General features: G+C 57.2%; 1 protein-coding gene, 1 long non-coding RNA gene and 1 pseudogene across 2 annotated transcripts; 1 reads left to right on the forward strand and 2 right to left on the reverse strand.

Annotated features, from left to right (window-relative positions):
- Positions 1 to 1,608: 1,608 nt before the first annotated feature.
- LOC142596222 (killer cell lectin-like receptor subfamily B member 1A) lies at positions 1,609 to 3,450 on the forward strand (annotated as a pseudogene).
- Positions 3,451 to 9,620: 6,170 nt separating this feature from the next.
- On the reverse strand, positions 9,621 to 13,826 carry LOC142596244 (killer cell lectin-like receptor subfamily B member 1B allele C). Its single transcript, XM_075725341.1, has 6 exons — positions 13,712 to 13,826; positions 12,110 to 12,205; positions 10,589 to 10,717; positions 10,231 to 10,385; positions 9,843 to 9,958; positions 9,621 to 9,744 (listed from the first exon to the last, which is right to left on the reverse strand). Exons 1-6 carry the CDS (start codon positions 13,824 to 13,826, stop codon positions 9,621 to 9,623), a joined length of 735 nt encoding a protein of 244 aa, XP_075581456.1.
- A 2,585-nt stretch (positions 13,827 to 16,411) lies between these two features.
- LOC142596264 (uncharacterized) lies at positions 16,412 to 17,184 on the reverse strand. The gene is made up of 2 exons (XR_012831830.1): positions 16,960 to 17,184; positions 16,412 to 16,781 (listed from the first exon to the last, which is right to left on the reverse strand). It is a non-coding gene; the product is annotated as an uncharacterized LOC142596264 (long non-coding RNA).
- Between the last annotated feature and the right edge of the window lie 766 nt (positions 17,185 to 17,950).

Consider the following 17,950-nt stretch of genomic DNA (forward strand, 5'->3'; position numbering starts at 1 on the left):
ATATTATTGCATCAGTAACACTGTATTGATAAGACTGCATTAATAATACTGTATTGATAATGCTGCATTAATAAAGTCCCTTGGAAGTGACCCGAAAACAAGGAATGAAGACAAACCAGATGGATTTCCTGAGCTGTTTGGAACAGTTTCCACCCTGTCCCCTTGGAAGGCTCATGTCTAACCCCTGCTTTCCAAAGAGGCTCCCAGGCTCCCCTTGATGAGCGCTCAGAGGCTCGCGCTGCTCCTCGCAGACCTCTAGCTTGGAGAGAAGCTTGCAAAGCCGAGCTGGAGGAGTGAAAAACCTCAGAAAAACCGGACTTGGCGACTGCTGCATTGCCGCTGTTCGAGCAAGAGGCATGGCTGATGGTCCTCTCGCCTCTGCCGCTGTGGCTGGGGAAATTATTTATGCTGACCTGGATATCGGTCCCGGGAAACGCTGCAGGAAACTGCATTCGCTTCCTCAGCCTGGCAGTAAGTGTCTCGTGCGTTTTGGGGGCTTTTTTTGTGGGGGCTGTGGTTGTGCTGGGAGACTCAATACTCCTGGTTTGTCTTTCCTGCCCTCGTAGTGGTGTTTCACATCCCCGTCTTGCTTCCTTCCTCCGCTGCCTTGCTGCGGTGCTTCATGCTCTCTTTTCCTGCTGACTCCAGTTCTGGTTGCTGGCTTATGAACAAAACCAGCAGAAGGTTTAATTCCTGCTCTTTCTGCCCCTGGGAGGGACCTCTGCCTGGTGAGGCCCTCTTCAGTCACAAGCTGCACCCTCCTTCTTTGTGACAATTCATGATTCCAGCAAACACATCCCTTTTGATCTCAAAGGGCTGGGCAAAACCCATCTTCTGCTGCTGTGAAGCTGCACTCGGATGTTCCTCCTTTGCTGTTCTATTCGTAGGCCGATGAGGAACCTTAATTGCGGATCCACCTTCAGCCAAGGCGAGCTCTGGCTTTGTCCAGAAGCATCGTCCTGCCTCCCTCCTGTGAAACAAGAGCCGAGGATGGGTGGCCTTTGCCTGGCCTTGAGCTCTGCAGGGAGGACATGTGCTGCATGCTTCCCTGAGCAGGGTGGAGCTGGGGGCGGAAGGGGCTGTCTAACCTGGGTCAGATGAAGTCTCCTTCCAAGGAGAGCTTGGTCCGTCCAGGTTCAGCGGTTTTGCCCTGGTGTGGAGATAGGGTGCCATGGTGGGGCACATCTCCCATCCTGGCCCACCTCTAACCTTGGCAGAAATGTACAATTTTCTATATTTTTTCCCCTCCACCATTTTTGGGAAGGGGGGAGGAAATTGTTTACCTTTTTTTTTTCTAATTTCTCTGGCAGTAGCGTGTGCTGCAGCTCTTTGTCCTTTCTCCCGCGGGATGCAGCCCCGTACCCCAGTTTTCCTTTCTCTGGAGAGGAAGCCCCATGGAGACCCCGCCGCCGCAGTGCCCCTCACCTGGGCGTCAGGGCTGCTGCCCCCAGCAGCTTTTGGGCTGTTCAGCTGTGGCCGTGGCAGGAAGCGCGGGCCCCGCTGGCAGTTTGCACCTTGCTGGCGCAAGCCCCATCGGTCATCGGTGGTTTGGTTTCCTGTCCCCTCTTCCGCGTCCCCAGCCCTGTGCCCTCCCGGCTCTTGGGCGCCATGGAGGATGAGGATGGCTACATGGTCTTGGGCAAGCGGGGTGCTGCGGGGAGCCCAGGTCCCCTCCAGGATGCAGGTATTGGGGGTCGTGTCTGCTGGTCCGAGAGAGGCCGTATGGGGCGGTGATGAGCGGTGCGACTTGAGAAGGGGGAGAAGCGGGGTGATGCCATCTGCCGGGTCCCCAGGAGCTGCTCAAGCTGGGGAAACTGAGGCACGGTGTGAGGGAGAAGGACCTGGGGGGGCTGTTGCTCATCCAACACCCTGGGCTGGCTGCTGTCCTGCCTCCGCCGAGCTACGGGTCTCAGCTGTGACCCCAAAAGAGGGAGCAGAGGGATTTTTGGGGATACCTGGCTCCTGCTGCTGGTCTCTTACTGGGGTCACTCCTTTGTGTGTGTGTGTGGGGGGGGTGTCTGCGGGGATTTGGGGGGGGGGGTCTCACCAAGGTGCTTTGCCCCAGGACAGCCTGCTTTGGGCTCTGTGGGGATGGGGGGGACACGAGGACAACAGATGTTCTGCACCCCCACACCTTTTTTTTGTCCCCCTTCCCCTGACAGCAGGATCCATCATGCAAGACCCCCAGGGGGGTTTTGCCCCGCCGCGGGTGCGTGTCCCCTCAGGAGCCCCCCGCTGTCCCCGCTGCCTCCTTGGGGCCCTGATGGCCGCCCTGGTGCTCTTCCTCGTGCTCTCCCTCATGGTTCACTGTGAGTTGGGCCCCAGGGGCCTTTTTGGTGGGGAATGGGGGCTGTGGGAGGGACCAGGTGCCCCCTCCACTCCCGAGCCCCGGACTGGGCTCAGCATCCGTCTCTCCCAGTGTCTTGGCTGGTGGCGGAGAGGGGACAGCCCGAGGGGACCGCGGGCTGTGGGAACGCGTCGCTGGGCTGCATCTACCTGGGGCTGAGGAAGAGCCTGTGCCCCCTGCAAGGTAACCCATCCCCCATGGGGTCTCCTCAACGGGGACCCCCCCCAATAAGCCGTACCGGAGCATCCCTCCGGCGGAACCGTGCTGTCCCCACCCCGGCTGGTGCAAGGCTGCCCTGGGGTGCCTTAGCAGGGTGGTGTCTGTCCGTCTGTCCGCAGAGAGTGAGGGGTGCAGGCTCTGCCCCACGGGCTGGGTGGTGCGCGGGACCAAGTGCTATTGGGCTGCCGACGGGATCAACCCTTGGAACAAGAGCCGGGAGGACTGTGCGAATCGGGGTGCCGAGCTAATGATGCCGGGGGACCTGGATGAGGTGGAAAAGGGACCGATGGCATCGGGGATGTGGGACGGGTGCCCGGACTGCACCCGAGGGGCTGCTGGTGGCACCTGGGGAAGGGCTGAGGGCTTGCCCCGAAATCTGGGATCAGCACCCAAGCCCCCGGGATGCCTCTGCCAGCGTCAGAGTGTGGGGGACACGGGTGGGGCTCAGTTCTGGGCTGGGGGCTGCACGGGGACAGGCTGGAGCCTGTTTTGGGATGGTGATCCATGGCACGTGGGCGTCACCCCCTGCCCTCTCCCCCGATACAGGATTTCCTCAATAAAATCCTACAGAAACCCAGCCGCTACTTCTGGATCGGCCTCTCCCTCCCCTCCGGTGGGAAGGGCTGGACCTGGGTGAACGGCTCCCGCCTGGACCAGAGCCGGTGAGCGCTTTGGGGAGGGATGGGTGTCGGGGTGGGCACCTCCACCATCACCCGAGGGCCCCTCGTGCCGTGACGTGGGCTCCCTCCTGCACCCGCAGGTTCCCGCTGAGCCCCGGGGATGAAGGCAGAGCCTGCGGGATGGTCCAATGGGGCAGGATCAGCTCCCACAACTGCAGCTTGGAATTGCACTGGATCTGCCAGAAAGAAGCCACCCACCTCTGAGCCAGGTTAAAACAAGTAATAAAACCAATAATAATACTTTAAAAAAAAAATCCACTTTTTTGGGGGAAGACTTGAGGGAGGAGGTAGAAATCTAAATTTCAAACAGCTTTCTTAATGCCAAGCATATCTGAGCTCTTGCTGGGGAGAGGAGAACCCTAAAAAGATGCTCAGGAGGGTGGAAAAATGATTTCATGGAACAGTGGGATAACTTGGGCAATGGCCATAAGAGCCCTTAGAGGAATGGGAAGGAGCAGCAGGTGAGCGTGGAAGAGGTCACCCAGCCATGGCAACAAAGGTGCCTTAGCTTTTATTTTTAGTGTTGTTGTTTACTGTTAGCGCAGCTTGGGAGCTGGCTGAAAGGGAAGGGGTGTGGGGTGGGTTGGGGGGGCTCTGCCTTCTCCTCCCAACCAGGGGGGACAGGGCTGTAAAACGCCAAATAACGCCTGCAAGGGGAGTATTTCACCCCCCAAAATGGCCAAAGCCCTGGGGCCTGATGGATGTGGGGCCTGGGCCCACTCTCACCCCGAGGCCTAACATGGATCCCTGGGAGTGTGGCACAGGGGCCGGGGGATCCTGGGGGCTTCCCCTGGGGGTGGGGGGGACACAGAGGGGACCCCCAGGGTGCACCCCTGAGAGGGCCCACGGGTGAGTTTCCCCCAGGACTACAGCTCCCGACAGCCCCTGCCCGAGGGACTCCATTTCATAGAATCAGAGACTCATAGAATCATGGAACGCTTTGGTGGGAAGGGACCTTTAGAGCCCACCCAGCCCAGCCCCTGCAGTGCCAGGGACAGCTTTAACCAGAGCAGGGGGCTCAGACCCCGTCCAGCCTGGCCTGGGATGGTTCCGGGGATGGGGCCTCCACCGCCTCTCTGGGCAACCTGTGCCAGTGCCTCACCACCCTCACTGTAAAACATTTCTTCCTTATATCCAGTCTAAATCTGTTCTTCTTTAGTTTAAATCCATTACTCCTTGTCCTGTCACAACAGGCTTTGCTAAAAAGCTTGCCCCCATCATAGAATCATAGAATCATCGAATCGTTTAGGTTGGAAAAGACCTTTAAGATCATCCAGTCCAACCATTAACCTACACTGCCAAGTCTACTCTAAGCCAACCAAGGGTAGACCAGACTGAACCATGTGCCCAGGTGCCACCTCTGCCCGTTTTTTGAACACTTCCAGGGATGGGGACTCCCCCACCTCTCTGGGCAGCCTGTTCCAATTCTTGACCACCCTTTCCGTAAAGAAATTTTTCCTAATTTCCAACCTAAACCTCCCCTGGCGCAGCTTGAGCCCATTTCCTCTCGTCCTATCGTTAACTACATGGGAGAAGAGCCCAACACCCCCCTCCCTGCCCACTCCTGTCAGGTAGTTGTAGAGAGCGATCAGGTCTCCCCTCAGCCTCCTCTTCTCCAGGCTGAACACCCCCAGCTCCCTCAGCCGCTCCCCACCAGCCCTGTGCTCCAGACCCTTCCCCAGCTCCGTTGCCCTTCTCTGGACACGCCCCAACACCTCAATGTCTTTCTTGTATTGAGGGGCCCAAAACTGGACACAGCATTCCAGGTGCGGCCTCACCAGTGCCGAGCACAGGGGCACAATCACCTCCCTGCTCCTGCTGGCCACACTATTCCTGATACAAGCCAGGATGCTGTTGGCCTTCTTGGCCACCTGGGCACACTGCTGGCTCATGTTCAGCCGCTGTCGACCAACACCCCCAGCTCCTTTTTGGCCAGGCAGCTTCCCAGCCACTCTTCCCCCAGCCTGCAGCGCTGCATGGGGCTGTTGTGCCCGAAGTGCAGGACCTGGCACTTGGCCTTGTTAAACCACCCTTCCCGTAGCCCCCTTTCAGCACTGCCAGGCCGCACTCAGGTCTCCCCGCAGCCCCCTCCTCTCCAGGCTGAACACCCCCAGCTCCCTCAGCCTGGCCCCGGAGCAGAGGGGCTCCAGCCATGTGGACATCGAGCCATTGACCACGACCCTCTGCATGCCACCATCCAGCCAATTCCTTATCCACCGAACAGTCCACCCATCAAACCCATATCTCCCCAGTTTAGAGAGAAGGATGTTGTGGGGGCCTGTGTCGAAGGCTTTACAGCAGTCCAGATAGATGACATCCGTCGCTTTTCCCTTGTCCACTGATGCAGTCGCTCCTTCATAGAAAGCCACTGGCTTGGCCAGGCAGGACCTGCCCTTGGTGAAGCTGTGCTGGCTGTCTGGAATCACCTCCCTGTCCTCCATGTGCTTGAGCACAGCTTCTAGGAGGATCTGCTCCATGATCTTCCCAGGCACAGAGGTGAGGCTGACAGGTTCCCAGGGTCCTCCTTTCGTCCCTTTTTAAAAATGGGCACAACATTCCCCTTCCTCCAGTCCCCAGGGACTTCACCTGACTGCCGTGACTTCTCAAATATCCGGGAGAGTGGCTTGGCAACTGCATCAGCCAATTCCCTCAGGACTCTGGGATGCATCTCATCAGGTCCCACAGACTTGTGAACACTGAGGTTCCTCAGGTGGTCTCGAACCTGATCTTCCCTTACGGTGGGAGGGGCTGTACCCCCCTGGTCCCCATCTTGCGCTCCATCGACTCGGGAGGGGTGAGGAGAGAGCTTGCCGGTGAAGACTGAGACAAAGAAGTTGTTGAGTTTCCCTCCATTTCCTCCACAAACTGCTCCAGCGTGGGTCCCTTCCATGGGCTGCAGTTCCCGTCCTGTCTCTTGTCTCCTACAGAGAAACACAGAGGGCATTTGATTGTAATATTTTATAGCACTCAGTCATCAGTGATTAACAATGTGATTAGACAAAATGGATCAAAACAGTGACTTAGTTACAGACTCGAAGATGGCAAGGTTTACACTATTACTAGAAGGAAGTGCATAAAGGAAAATTAAATTACACTGAGTTGGAATGATTCACAAAGGGATTGCGTATGTAGGGGATAAGGAGGACCCTGCCGTTGAGTCACGAGGTTTGGAATAGACCCCCTTGCTTTCTAAACTCCTTCTCAGAGAGGAGTCTGGGTGCGGCTGGGCCCACTCTTGGTCTCAGACTTGGTCAACGGTTTAATAGGAATAAGGATAATGCAGCAGTATGAGACTCACTTTGAAATTAAATCGTACATCTGCAGACTACTTAAACTGATTCACACATGCATACACACAAACGTGAATACATATATATAATAGTATACATGATACAAAAATTTGCGGATACTATTCTTCAAAGTCCAAACCTCTCCATAGGAGGAAACGGAGTATTCAGAAAGTTCCCGAAATAAAACTCAATAGCAACAAAAGCTACTATTAAGCAGGCATCCTTTATTGCAGCGCTGGGCAACACTGGGGATTGTTCCACCACGAGTGCTCCAATGATTTGGCAAGCTTCCAAAGATTATATACTATAAAGTCGTACATATTCATAGGATTTCCGAGAATGCATCTACATAAACATGAGACTCATTAACATATGCAAATGTCCAATCCGCAGGCATAGTTGTCCTCTTTGGTGGTCTTCGGGGGTCCTCCGGTGGTCTCCAATAGTCTTCCTCACTTGTCCGCTGGTTGATCTTTGGGCCTCCTTTGTCCATATATGGTCATTGAATGAGCTCATCAGTCCTTTGGCCTTGGAATGCCTGGAAAGCGGTTCCTTGAGTGCTCGTCTCAGCATGGGGGTCCTGAGTCTGTGCTATCAGTGCTTCAGTAAGCCTAACGAGCTTAAGATCTGTTTTAATTGTGTCAGAGAAGGAGTCACATTCTTTGAAATATCTGTCCTATTTATCTACTCTGCTTCAGCAAATAACTAAAACTATCTGAGGCAGGTATTGTCAGAGGTTTAGCCCTTTCATACCAGTTAAAAATTCCACTCGAGTTCAGTGAAATATTCATGTCGAATGTCTTGGCATTTCTCAACGGGCGAGGGTTGAGCCTCGAGGAGTGAAGGGTTTCAGCCCAGGCTCCACTGTCGGTCTTCGGCGATGGATTTCTGGTTGCAGCAAACTGTCAGGGTCTGCTAGCTTCGCCGGCTCTGAGAGGCGTTTCGATCAGAGGGAGATGCTGGTGCAGCCCGCGGCGGTCCAGGAGAGCTCAAAGGGCCTCCCCTAGGACTGCTGTTCATAGCATTGTGAGATGATTGACTTTAACCACCAGTAAATTTCCACCCGAGCCACAGTTCGGGTCGGTAGTTGCTGGAATTCCAGTAGCGCTGATACCGCTCTGTTCCAAGGCTGCCAGGGGTAGCTGCTTGTTCTTGCTCCCCTCATGAGCCATAATATGAAGATTTTGATAAGAACAGAGCCGCTCTCTGCTTCTCCATGTAGGAGTTTCTGGTACAATTAAGGGTGCTTAACTGACCAACTCGCTACACAAAGGCTGCAGCCTGGAATTCCGGAGGTCGTAAAGAGGTGTACGAGAAAGAGCAATAAGGGGGTGGGGGGGATTGCACCACCACAGGTGGGCAGCAGGGATGGCATCAGCTCCAAACCATCCTCCCAAGCGCATCAGCTGATGGCTGCCCATCGTCAGCATCTTCACCCACCAGCCGCGAGAGCGACACGCATGGTTTTTAGGCGACGGATCCCATCCGCCTTCCCCACAAAGGAACAGTTGCCAGCTCCCAGCCAGGGCCTCTTCCCCACTTGAAAGGGTCAGTTCCTTTTACAGAACAAGTGCTTAAAAAAACAAAACAAAACAAAACAACCCGCCAACAAACACAGGGCCAAAGCTACAGCCTTCTATCGCAGCTGGTGCCAGGTGACAGATGCAGCAGACAAAGCTATTTCTGGGCTCAAGAGCCGGAGGGTGATGCCAGCTTTTCCATCCCATCTCATTGCAGAGACCCTGGCAGGGAAGAGCGAGCAGAGCTGGGAACACCAGCGGATGGAAGGGAGTGGTTGCTCTCCCCTTGGGCAGCTCTTGGCAGCACCCTCCTGTTTTCAGTGCACCAAAAGGAGAGAGAAGGTGCTGGGGGCAGGAGGAGGAGCCCGGGGAGATGGCTGTGTCTGCACAGGGGTGCGGTTGCTTGCGCAAGGCTGTGTACGGGGGCTCTCAGGGCCCCCCGAATCCTGATCCCCCCCAAGGTGCTGCTGCAGGAGCCCCAGCAGCAGCTGTGGGTGGCAGGGACAAACCCAGCTGGGTGGTGGGTGAAGAAACCTCGCTGCCCCCCCTGCGAGGGCAGTGCTGGTGTGGCTCTGTGCAAGGGCGGGCATCAGGGCTGCTGCAAACGGCCCCTTCCCAGTGCTCCCAGTCCATCCATCCGCAAGCATCCCAGCTCAGGCGGCTGTTTCCATGCAGCAGGGATGGGAGCAGCGCAATACCCTGGGGCAGTCCCAGCGAGCTTTGCAGCTCGCTCTGCGCTGGGGAAACCCTAGTTCTGGAGGTTTTTGCTCTAGGGAGAGGCTCTTATCACCATCTTATCCCCATCACGCCGACGTGGCAGCTGTGGCTCAGACTTGCAGCCGTCCCCAGGTCCCCCGTCCCCCTCCTCTGCTCAGCAAAACAGGGTTTGGGTGTTCTCCCTCCTTGGGCTCTGGGCCAGGCGCTGCCTCATGGCGACCTCACTTGCTGGGGTGGTAGTTTGGGATTTTTTTTAATCCCCCCACCTCTTTTTGCCTTTCTAACCCTAACGCTCTCATGGCTGCACTTCCTCTCTCTGCCTTTGCAATGCTGCTGCAAGCACCATGCCGTGAGCATCTGTCTCCTCCAGTGCCCGGCACGAGCCACCTCCTGGGTGAGCTGTGCTGCGCCTGGGGCGAAAGCATGACCTGAGGATGGGGACGGTCCAGGAGGAAGATTGAAGGGGACGCTGGCATGGGCAGAAATCCCAAAGGCATCGCCCCAGGGGGCTGGATGGGGGCCCTGGTGCACCCTGGAGCCATGGCAGGCCGAGGCAGGGCCAGGGGCAAGTGCTGCCGGGCAGAAAGGGACCGGCACAGCGTGCCCATGGGTGTGCGTGCACAAGCAGGCTTGGCTGGTACAGAAGGATGCTCTTCCCAGCCCTCCCTGAGCAAACTTGCTTGAAAGCACCACACAACAGAGCCCAGCTAGCGTCACGATTAATTTGTGCAGGAGATGGTCGGTGCACAACAATGTCAGCACTGGCTCCACATCCCCCGATGAGGGCCTGATCCTGGCCCATCCCCAAGCGTCTCTCCCGACCACAGCCCAGCTTGCGGCCCATGGCTCAGAGCTGGGTGGCTTCTTTCTGGCAGATCCAGTGCAATCCCGAGCTGCAGCTGTTAGAGCCGATCTTGTCCTGCCGGAGCATCCCGCAGGCTCTGCCTTCATCCCCGGGGCTCAGCGGGAACCTGCGGGTGCAGGAGGGAGCCCACGTCACGGCACGAGGGGCCCTCGGGTGATGGTGGAGGTGCCCACCCCGACACCCATCCCTCCCCAAAGCGCTCACCGGCTCTGGTCCAGGCGGGAGCCGTTCACCCAGGTCCAGCCCTTCCCACCGGAGGGGAGGGAGAGGCCGATCCAGAAGTAGCGGCTGGGTTTCTGTAGGATTTTATTGAGGAAATCCTGTATCGGGGGAGAGGGCAGGGGGTGACGCCCATGTGCCATGGATCACCATCCCAAAACAGGCTCCAGCCTGTCCCCGTGCAGCCCCCAGCCCAGAACTGAGCCCCACCCGTGTCCCCCACACTCTGACGCTGGCAGAGGCATCCCGGGGGCTTGGGTGCTGATCCCAGATTTCGGGGCAAGCCCTCAGCCCTTCCCCAGGTGCCACCAGCAGCCCCTCGGGTGCAGTCCGGGCACCCGTCCCACATCCCCGATGCCATCGGTCCCTTTACCAAATCATCCAGGTCCCCCGGCATCATTAGCTCGGCACCCCGATTCGCACAGTCCTCCCGGCTCTTGTTCCAAGGGTTGAACCTGTCGGCAGCCCAATAGCACTTGGTCCCGCGCAGCACCCAGCCCGTGGGGCAGAGCCTGCACCCCTCACTCTCTGAAAGACAGTCAGTGCCACGTTCAGCCACCAAGAAGCCACCTTGGCCCCTGCACATCCAAAGAAGGACAAGTGTTTAAGTCCTGCTTGCTCCCCAGGAACACGGGGATGCCCTGAGCTTTGCTTGGTTCTCCAGTTTAGGGGTGCTGCAAGTTCTTGGGAATGCTGATGGTGTGGAGATGCATTGTGGCCGGGGCAGTTACCTTGCAGCTTTGACAAGCAGAGACCTTTCTTCAGCTCCGAGCGGATGTTCTCCAGGGTGGCGTTGCCGTCTCCTACGTTCCCGCTCCCGTTTTTGCAGCTTCCTGGGTTCTGTGACTGCTGGTGGAGAACTGCAAGGGAAGGATGGAGCAGGGGAGAGGGACTGGCTCCCTCAGGCATGATGCCCACCGACATCTACCTGCACGTGGCCCCAGCAGGATGCCGGGCAGTGTCTGGGATGGATCCTGACCCCAAGCCGGTGCTCAGAGCCCTCCAGCCCTCCCCTCATCCTTCCTGCTATCTCAGCTCACCTTGAGCCTTGATCTGAGCATCTCAGGGGGGTGAGAACTGGCCTGGGGTCCCAACCCAGAGCAGACCCCAGGCCGTGTTCTTTTGGGGTACGGGGTCAGCACCTCTGAGCTCACCCCCACACTCACTTGGAACTGCCTCCACCCCACTGCTGCTTTGCACTGGCGACAGGATGTGGCCCCTGCACCCCCTGCATGAGGCAGCACACGAGGTATGGAGGCATCAAACAGGACAGCTGCAGAAAGCCCCGTAGCCTCTGACCGCTACGGAAGCGGCCTCCCCTGCAAAACAAGCTGCGCCAGCCTTATCTGTGCAGCCAGAGGGGCCTGACGCAAGGGTGAAGGGCTCTTTGCCACCTTCTGACCACCCCTTGCAGCACAGCGAGCCCACAGGCACCTGCAGTGCACGTGACAGCTCCCAGCAGATTTATTTTGGGGTCTTCTCCGCTACTGGACACACACCAAGTTCAAACAATCATCCCCAGGTCGCTGCTGGCCCCAGATCCACCCTACAATGGGGACAGCAGATCCCTACAAAGCCACCATGCCCCGGCTCACGCCCAAAGTTGCTCCCACATGCCGAGAGCATCACCTGCGTTTTGCAGCTCTCGGCCCCGTGGAGGGCACGGTGCCCAGGGAAGCTCGAGTCTGATCCCTTTGCTCCCTCCTCCGAACCCCTGTGCCAAAAGCATGGCAGATCCATCCCCACAGTTCAAATCCACACCCGAGTCCCTCCCCAGCGCAAGATCCAGTGGATCTCCCCCGCTTTGGAGGATCTCCTTGCCAAGTTACATCAGACACTTGAGTCTCCCTTCCACATGCTTGGTGTGGTTTGGGGGTGCTGTGGGCAGCATCAGATGGCACCAGCAACATCACACTGGGTGCAAGACTAATTTTGTCAGGGCTCCGTGTGACCCTGAGCTCGGCCACGGGGTGTCAAATCCTGACCCTGCCACAGCTGAGAAGTTTCCAGTGGTTTCCCCTCGCTGGCCAACCAAAACAGCCAAGTCTCCTCCACCCAGCAGCTCTAAGCAATTCTGATAAAACCCCACTTCCCCACACCTTGCACTGATGTGCGTCACCCAACGCAGATCATAAAAAGCAGATTTGCCTCCTACACAAGCCCCCGGGCCAGACCCCCAGGAGCAGGGACCCCCTCCCTGCTCTTTGGATTGTCCTTTGCTTGTCCCCGTGCTGGCAAGCAGAGCTACTCACAGGAGCATCCCATCCCCACCACGGCCACTCCGAGAAGGAGGTTCCCGGTCCAGCTGGCCCAGAGAGCGGTTCGGTGCCACTGAGGGCAGCCCGATGCTGCAAGGGAAAGAGCTGTTAGGAGAAAAACACTCAATCCCTCAATCCCACATCCAGCCAGCCAGGCCTGCAGCACAGATTTGGGCCATTTTGTCCCCAAACGCAGCTCAGAGCCTGGCAGCCCTCCACGGTTCTGCTGCTGATTGTTCAAAAGCTTTGGTCAAGCGTCCGCATTTCAGCACTGCCACCCTCCTCCGTTTCACACTGATCCCGCTGGCACTGCGGTAAACTTGCTCATGATGGGTTGGTTGTTGAGAGACGTGCCCCACCACGGCAGCCTTTCTCCACACCAGGGCAAAACCGCTGAACCTGGACGGACCAAGCTCTCCTTGGAAGGAGACTTCATCTGACCCAGGTTAGACAGCCCCTTCCGCCCCCAGCTCCACCCTGCTCAGGGAAGCATGCAGCACATGTCCTCCCTGCAGAGCTCAAGGCCAGGCAAAGGCCACCCGTCCTCGGCTCTTGTTTCACAGGAGGGAGGCAGGACGATGCTTCTGGACAAAGCCAGAGCTCGCCTTGGCCGAAGGTGGATCCGCAATTAAGGTTCCTCATCGGCCTACGAATAGAACAGCAAAGGAGGAACATCCGAGTGCAGCTTCACAGCAGCAGAAGATGGGTTTTGCCCAGCCCTTTGAGATCAAAAGGGATGTGTTTGCTGGAATCATGAATTGTCACAAAGAAAGAGGGTGCAGCTTGTGACTGAAGAGGGCCTCACCAGGCAGAGGTCCCTCCCAGGGGCAGAAAGAGCAGGAATTAAACCTTCTGCTGGTTTTGTTCATAAGCCAGCAACCAGAACTGGAGTCAGCAGGAAAAGAGAGCATGAAGCACCGCAGCAAGGCAGCGGAGGAAGGAAGCAAGACGGAGATGTGAAACACCACTACGAGGGCAGGAGAGATGAACCCGGAGTATTGAGACTTGGATCAGGCCATCTAAAGACACCAGCTGCCCTTAAGCATCACAGGTCTCCTAAGAGCAGCTGAATTTGGGCAGCTTTGGAGGCTGGGTGTGGGGATTTCTTCTTCCATCATGCCAGGATGTTCAAACGGCCAAGCTGGGGGCAGTCAGGGCTTAGAAATAATCGTGCAAAGCTGAGGCTTGATGCTGGCAGGGCTGCAGCCAAAGCAGCCGCACAAGGAAGGAGGAGGGAGGTGTAAGGGGGGCAACGCCAAGGGCAGCTGCAGGCAGAAAAGCCACCGCGGTATTTAACCCCACGGCACCAAGTGTTAATGCAAGCCCACTTGGTTTCCACAGTGGAAGAATCCCATTTTAATTGAGTCACGGTAGGACTCAGGCCACAGAGTGAAATGGTGACCCTGTTTTCAAAGAAACCCCAGAGCCGTTTCAAGACAAAACTACGGAAGGGATCCCAAACAGCAGACGGGATCCCTCATCACACCGCCACAGCCATGGGCCCCTTCCCCTCCCTGCACCACCTGGAGGGTGGGAGTCTCCCAGCACAACCACAGCCCCCACAAAAAAAGCCCCCAAAACGCACGAGACACTTACTGCCAGGCTGAGGAAGCGAATGCAGTCTCCTGCAGCGTTTCCCGGGACCGATATCCAGGTCAGCATAAATAATTTCCCCAGCCACAGCGGCAGAGGCGAGAGGACCATCAGCCATGCCTCTTGCTTGAAGAGTGGCAATGCAGCAGGCGCCAAGTCCGGTTTTTCTGAGGTTTTTCACTCCTCCAGCTCGGTTTGACAAGCTCCTCTCCAAGCTAGAGGTCTGCGAGGAGCAGCGCGAGCCTCTGAGCGCTCGTCAAGGGGAGCAAGATTGCAAAAGAGCGTGTTTGATGCGCTGGCTGGCCTGAAAATGAAACTTTACGTAGTTTTTTCTGAATTAAGCCAGGGAGAATGAGTTCACATCAAGGAAAGTAACGTCTGATAGCACCAAGAAGCCTTTTCTATTCAAAGTTGAGCCACAGTCTTCTAAGCTACCAAAGGAAATCTCCCACACAAGACACCTTCAATAATAAAACAAGCCCAAACAACAACCCCAAAATATGGGGTTCTGCAAAGAGGCACTTCCAGACCTCGCTCCCCTCTGTCCAAACTGGTTATCTTCCAGGAAAAAGAAGGTGTCATTGCAAGAATGATGCAGAGGCTCTGCCATCTCCCAGAATATTCCTAGTAGGATTGGAAGAATTGTGATTTTTACAAAATAAAATAAAAACAGATCTCTCCCACCCTTATCTCCTCCCTTTAGCTACTGGAAAGGGGTTTTCTAGCCTTAGCCACTGCTTCTCCACACCCAAACCTACGCCAGCGTCGCCGCCTTCTCCCCGTTACCGATTTCTTTGTAATCCCACTGGTTTTTCAGCCTGGGTTGGAAGCACACCGCCATTTTGCTGCTCTGCGGAGCAGGCAGGTGCCAAAAAGCCTGGGAACCTCTTTGGAAAGCAGGGGTTAGACATGAGCCCTCCTGAAGCATCCCAAAATTAGGTCTTTATCCCCATTTAGGAGAAAGTGGTTTCTCTGGAGAGCAAAACCACTCCAGATTTGCAATGTAAGGACACGGCGGGGCTTGACTGCAACCCATGCCATGCCCAGAAGGGTGGGACCCGAGCAGGGACTGTCCCATCACGGTCTGCGCTGCACACATCCGAACACGGCATCCCCGCATGCTGCCTGTGCAGAGCAGGAAGGGAAAACCCCGGAGAGATTGTGACCTTGTTAAGCTCATTTTTTAATTTTGCAGCTAGGAACAGCAGAGCCAGGACACTGCGGAGCATGATGCCTCCTCTTTACAGCAACAGCAGCAGGAAGGAATTAAGCAGTGCGGGGAAGCTGGACGCTCAGCCGTGCTGGTTGCTCTCGAGGGACCAGTTTAACCCACTGCCTCCAGTCCAGGTTGGACTGCAGGCAACACTGGCAGGAGCCCCGTGATGCGCGGAGGCAGAAAGAGAGCATCAGGTAGGGGAAATGCGAGCTAAACCGAGGTGCAGGCATTGCTAGCGCAGGCAGCTGGGCGTGAGCCGCCTACGCCAGCCACCACCACGTTCCAAGCAGCTCAGTGCAGACCCTATTTCCACAACAGCCCCCGATCTGACACCCCAATCTCCCTTGTCACCCCCATCACACTGCAGACAAACATCGCTCAAAGCCATTTTGCTTTCCTTTAAGCAGCTTTGCGGCCTCATCGGGTAAATTTTGCCCTGTCCCTCATGAGAAAGGAGGTGTCTGTGGTTAACAGCATGAAAGCAGAAATAAGAAGGGCAGCCTGTGATGGCTGCCACATCCACCAAGGTAATTGTAGAGCTGTTGCAGTCAAAAAGCCCCAGTGACCTTGCCCCAGGGAAAAAAGGCACCTCAAAAACGGGGACGTGCTCCTGCATTTCCCACCCTTTGCTCACCGCAGCCTGCGCCTGCTCTAACTCAGGGGATTGTCAAACTTCTAGCTGGATTGTCGGCCTTAACGGAGGCCAAGGTGGAGACAAAGCGTAGTGGTGCAAGCGCTAAGGTAAGTAAAAGGGGGGAAAATGGAATTAGGAAGAAATTGGAAAGAAACTGGGACAGGGGGAGAGAAGCAAAGAGCCTCTCCCTGTGGCAGAAGCCTCCAGAATACGGTTTCCCCAGCTCAGGAAGAACAAGTCAAACAAAAATGAGCTGGCACTGCCCCAGCAGCACTCCTCGCCCGTCCCTGCTGCCATCTGAGCCCCTAACTGGGATGCTCAAGGATGGACACACTGGGAGCACTGGGAAGGGGCCCTCCTGCACAGCCACCACACCGGCACCGCGCTCCCAGGGGACACGGCGAGGTCTCTTCACCCACCATCCTGGTCGGCTTCGTCCCCAACGCCCACGGCTGCTTTCGGCTGCTTCTGGGGCTCCAGCAGCAGCACCTTCTCGAGGGGGCGAGGATGTGGGGGGCCCGCAGAGCCCCCATACGCAGGAAAACAAGGGCTGACGGGGAGGGACGGTGGCTTTCAGCAGAGCACGGCCCGGGGGAGCCCCACAACTCGCCTGGGCATGGGGCAGAGCCAGCGCCGCGTGACGGGCTCCAGCGGAGAGCTCCAGCCATCCCCCCCCGGCCCCCGGCACCCCACGCTGCCACGGCTCCAGGGAGAAGAGCCGGGAGAAACCGTCACGGCACACACGCACACTCCATCGCTCCAAAAGCCAGGACGGAAAGCGCACCCGGGGCCGAGGAGGGCAACGGACACGGCTGCCTGCAGCAGGCGCCTTCCAGAACATGAGGGACACCCATGGCAGTTTATCATGTTTTAATAGAAATAAATAACAAAAATGTCAGTAGAAAAACAGCACCAGCATCCATAACTCTCATGGGTGCCACACAGGGGGCAATTCCAGCAGGTTCATCTCCCCGAGAGCTGCAGTGAGCTGTTGCTGAGGCCAGGAGCAACCCGGAGCAGCAGCCGAGGGAAGGACACCCCTACGCTCCTCTGGTGGGGGAGGTCAAGCTGGGAGGCCCCAGCACAGGTCCCTTCTCCATCACCTCTGACACCCCAGAGCCTTAGGCTTGCTGCACACATAGGGACGGTCCAGTGAACAGCTTGAACTCACGAGGTCGTTGTTGTTCAAGTACAGACAAGGTTCTTGGCCCTGCACCGGGAACCTGCGACAAGAAGGAAAGACACCACCGGTACCGTCGGCTTAGCGGCTGTCCCCTCAAGCACCCGGAGGAGACGAGTGCTGCCTGCAAGGGACAGCCCCAGCACACACGTCCCACCAGGACCCTGCCCGGCCCACTGCAGGACGGTCGCCCCACGGCCCCGGATCGCAATGGGACTCACGTCTGGTTGAAGCTGCTGCCATCCACCCACTCCAGGAGCTCTCCCACCCCATCTTGAGCACGGCCAGCGAGGCCCCGAGGGAGGAGCACTGCTCCTGGCTCCACTCCCAGCTCCCCTCCTCCCTCGAGGGGTAGTAGCAGACCTTGCGGTACCCAACCCAGCCCTCAGGACAGCCCAGCACCCCAGCCGCAGGCAGATCTGGGTTCCCTCCGTGCCTTCCTGCTGCAGAGGGAAGGGAGAAGGTCAGAGGATTGCGCTCCAGGGAGCAGGGGACGCAGCTCCGTGGGGCAGGGAAGGAGGCAGCCCCGGGCTCCCCCACGGGCAGCCCCAACTTGCTGCCGGGCACCGACGGGGAGCAGACACCCCAGGGCTCAACAGCCTGCCCCACGGCACGGCTGGGGGTGGCCCTGCTCCTCCCCAGGACCCCCGGCACAGGGCAGGGGCACAGCCAGCCTGAGGGCCCGGCCCCACCACGCTCCCCCTGGTACCTGGAAATAAAGCTCCCGAAACCAAAATTGGTTTTGAAAGGAGATTTTGCTTTCTTCTGCGCAGGGTGCAAGGTGGAAGAATTCCACAAATCAAGCGCACCAGCTTCGGATTCCATTCCCTTGTTTATACATTGAATATACAATCTCCACACCTTTCTAATACATAATCCTTAACTTGTCTTCTTGCGCTCATCTTCATTGCTTAACAGTTTACTCGCATAGCCTTTAAAGCCCTAGTGTGCTTTTAATTCACTGCGCTTGCGCAGGAGGAGTCGGGGGGGTACTTGCTTCAGTCCTTAATCGGGTCGGAGGTCGTGATCTGCCCCTGCCCGAATTACCTCTTACCCAGCTTCTCCTATTTTGTCCATGCCCGTTTGTTCTACCATCCCCTTATCTTTGAAGGTCAGCAACCAGCGCTGGCACTCCAGCCTGGGCCAGGGGCCGCACCTTCAGCCCCTGCAGCCAACAAGGGGCTGCAAACTCGGCTCTCCTGGGGGCGACGG

Source organism: Pelecanus crispus, chromosome 29 (genome assembly GCF_030463565.1).
Source record: "Pelecanus crispus isolate bPelCri1 chromosome 29, bPelCri1.pri, whole genome shotgun sequence".
In the NCBI taxonomy this organism is placed as follows: Eukaryota; Metazoa; Chordata; class Aves; order Pelecaniformes; family Pelecanidae; genus Pelecanus; species Pelecanus crispus.